Genomic DNA, 2821 nt, shown 5'->3' with positions numbered 1-2821 from the left:
CCATTAAGTCCACCGAGTCTGCTCAACCATTCAATCATGGGGTTTCTCCATCCCATTCTCCTGCCTTTTCCCTTTAACCTCTGATCCCCTTACGAATCAAGAACCTGTCTATCTCTGTCTTAAATACACTCACTGACTTGGCCTCCACAGCCCTCTGTGGCCATGGGTTCCACAGATTCACCCCCACCCCCATCCCCCACCACCACCGCCCACCCCCACCTCTGGCTGAAGAAATTACTCCTCATCTCAGTTCTAAAGGGTTGTCCCCTCACTCTGAGATGGTGCCCTCAGATCCCAGTCCTTACTAGTGGAAACATCTTCTCCACGTTCACTCTACCCAGACCTCTCAGTATTCTGTAGGGGATTCTCAGTGAGAACCCTTCCTCATCCTTCTCAACTCCATCGACTGCAGACCCATGATCGTCTTTTTCTCCTTGACGTTGGTTTTGAGGTACGGAGAGGATTCATGTAGCTGACTCCTCAGAGAAACACAGAACGGGGTGAGTATGGAATTAGAGAATAGTTCACCCAGTTGCTTCTGGTCACATTGAGCGAAGGGAAACTCCTGTTGTGGGGGACGAGAGGGCTGGCTAACTGAGATTAGTAACTGAGAAACTATCCAAAAGAAGATCCTAAATACTTAACACTTGCCTTCAGATTTTAAATTAACTGGGTTAAAATCTCACCAATCAGTATCTGGGATCCTTCTCTGGTTTAGCACATTCCTGTGAGGTTTCTGTGTTTGTGGTGTGTCCATTTCTCTCCTTGTGACCTGCCTGATTGTACCATCTCCTTCCCTCATTCTCACTTTCCCACAAACTCCCAAAGAGAAATCTGGCTTCAAGATCTCTTTGGTGATCCTTTGAATCCACCTGATCCTCTCCCTCACTTGTTTCCCTGTGCTGTAGCCCTGTCAGTAAATCTTTCCCGGTCATCTTGCTTTCACAGTCAGAATCTCTAGGCTAGAAACAGGACACAAAATGTTGGAGAAACTCACCAGGCCAGGCAGTATCTGTCGTGAGAAACAGATGTTAACCTTTCCACATGAACTGCTTCTCGGCACAGACACTCTCTGACCTGTTGAGTATTTCCAGGACCAGTGTCTAGCTGCTGCAGTAAGTTGGATTAGTAAGACAATGTGGTATATTTACACTGGGTTATCGTTGCCGTGGTTGGAGGGGGAAATGCCAACACGGACCTCAATGTTTCTCAAGCGTTTCCAGCAGCAATCCTGCCTATTGGTGATCTTTATAGACAACACCGGAACAGCAGTGAATAGATCGAGACTCCACCAGGGTTCAGTATCGGTGTTAGTGTGAGTGCAAGACAGGTTACCATAGAAGGCATTTCGATTCCCATCGATGGCTCTGTTCGCATCTCCTCCCCAGTTAGTACTTGACTGAGATGCATTCCCTCTGAGGGCCACGTTCCCTGTAAATACAAATAGACTTCCTGAATGCTCTGACAACAAACTTTCCTCATTATGGAAGCTGTCATTCTGCCCAGAATCACAGAATTGTTACAGAGTATAAGGAGGCTAATTGGCCCATCATGCCCACTCTGGCTCTCCAACTGAGCATCATTGCCGAGTGCCTGTCTTTTCTCTCATTTCCTTGTGCACCACTTCTATCCAAGTAACCATCCGATGTCCCTCTTGACTTCCTCAATTGAATCTGTCTGCACCACATTTCCAGGGAGTGCATTCCATTCCCTAACTACTCACTGAGTGAGAAAAAGCTTTTCCTCACATTACCCTTACTTCTTTTGGACATCTCTTCATGGTCTGTGACAATAGAAAGTGAAATAACAGAATTGGGCTGAGACGTTATCTTGGTATATGATTCTAAAATTCTAATGCCCAGGGACCTGTCCCTTACAGACAGAAAGACCATCTACACACACTGTACCTGTTTCAACTCAACACAAGTGATTAAAATGTAAACAAAGTCTGGTAGTTAACTGTCAATCAATATCAATAGGTGTATTCGCCATGACATTGCTTCCACCTATCAGAAGAAAACACTTGCCTACCAGTCAGCAAACTCCACCCATGCAGCATCAATGTTGGTTTTCCCTGTGAAATGGTATTCTTGTGAATTGTCCTGATGAGTACAAGAGGACACCTTTGAAAAGGTGTGTCTTTTTCCAGCAATACTCCTGTTGTAGCACATTCCGGCACTCCATGTACTGCCCAGCACTGCATTAATGATAGGGTGCGAGTTCACTCACTACTGCACTGCACTCCATTTACCAAAGCAAGGCTACATTCTGCAGCTCATAATGTCATCTGCAAAATACACCCAAAACCAACTCCTGTACAGATGGTTCTTCTATAACACGGTGGTTGTAATCTTGGGCAGCCCCACATTGTAGAAACCCCGCACTTCAGAAGCAGTGCCTAAAGTATTGGTGATGTAATTGCCCCAATTTATCAACCGCAAATTCATGTTAATGAAAGGTTAATTCATGTTAATGAAATGTTAATTCATGTTAATGAAAGGTTAATTCATGTTAATGAAAGGTTAATTCATGTTACTGAAATGCGCGTTGTAGCAGAACGACCTGTATTGGATCGAAAAGTGTTGTTATAATGAACTTCTGGAAACCTGGTGATGGAATAAAAGATGGGCAAATCAGCAAATCCTCCAGTGTACAAAGTACAATCCTCCAAAGTACAGAGGGATCTGGGAGTGCTAGTCCAGGATTCTCTGAAGGTAAACATGCAGGTTGAGTCCATGATTAAGAAAGTGAATGCAATGTTGTCATTTATCTCAAGAGGGTTGGAATATAAAAGCAGCGATGTGCTACTGAGACTTTATAA

General features: G+C 44.5%; 1 protein-coding gene across 1 annotated transcript in view; it reads right to left on the bottom strand.

Annotated features, from left to right (window-relative positions):
• Window positions 1–2821, bottom strand: part of LOC122550357 (fucolectin-like) — a 39909-nt gene that overhangs the window by 1500 nt on the left and 35588 nt on the right. The window contains exon 3 of the mRNA XM_043691087.1: window positions 1152–1431. Coding sequence (XP_043547022.1) covers window positions 1152–1431 — 280 coding nt within the window. The remainder of the gene's footprint in view (window positions 1–1151; window positions 1432–2821) is intronic.

This window comes from Chiloscyllium plagiosum, chromosome 5 (genome assembly GCF_004010195.1).
Source record: "Chiloscyllium plagiosum isolate BGI_BamShark_2017 chromosome 5, ASM401019v2, whole genome shotgun sequence".
Lineage (NCBI taxonomy): Eukaryota > Metazoa > Chordata > Chondrichthyes > Orectolobiformes > Hemiscylliidae > Chiloscyllium > Chiloscyllium plagiosum.
Note: the sequence above shows the minus strand (reverse complement) of the source record. Positions and strands in the feature narration are given on the sequence as shown.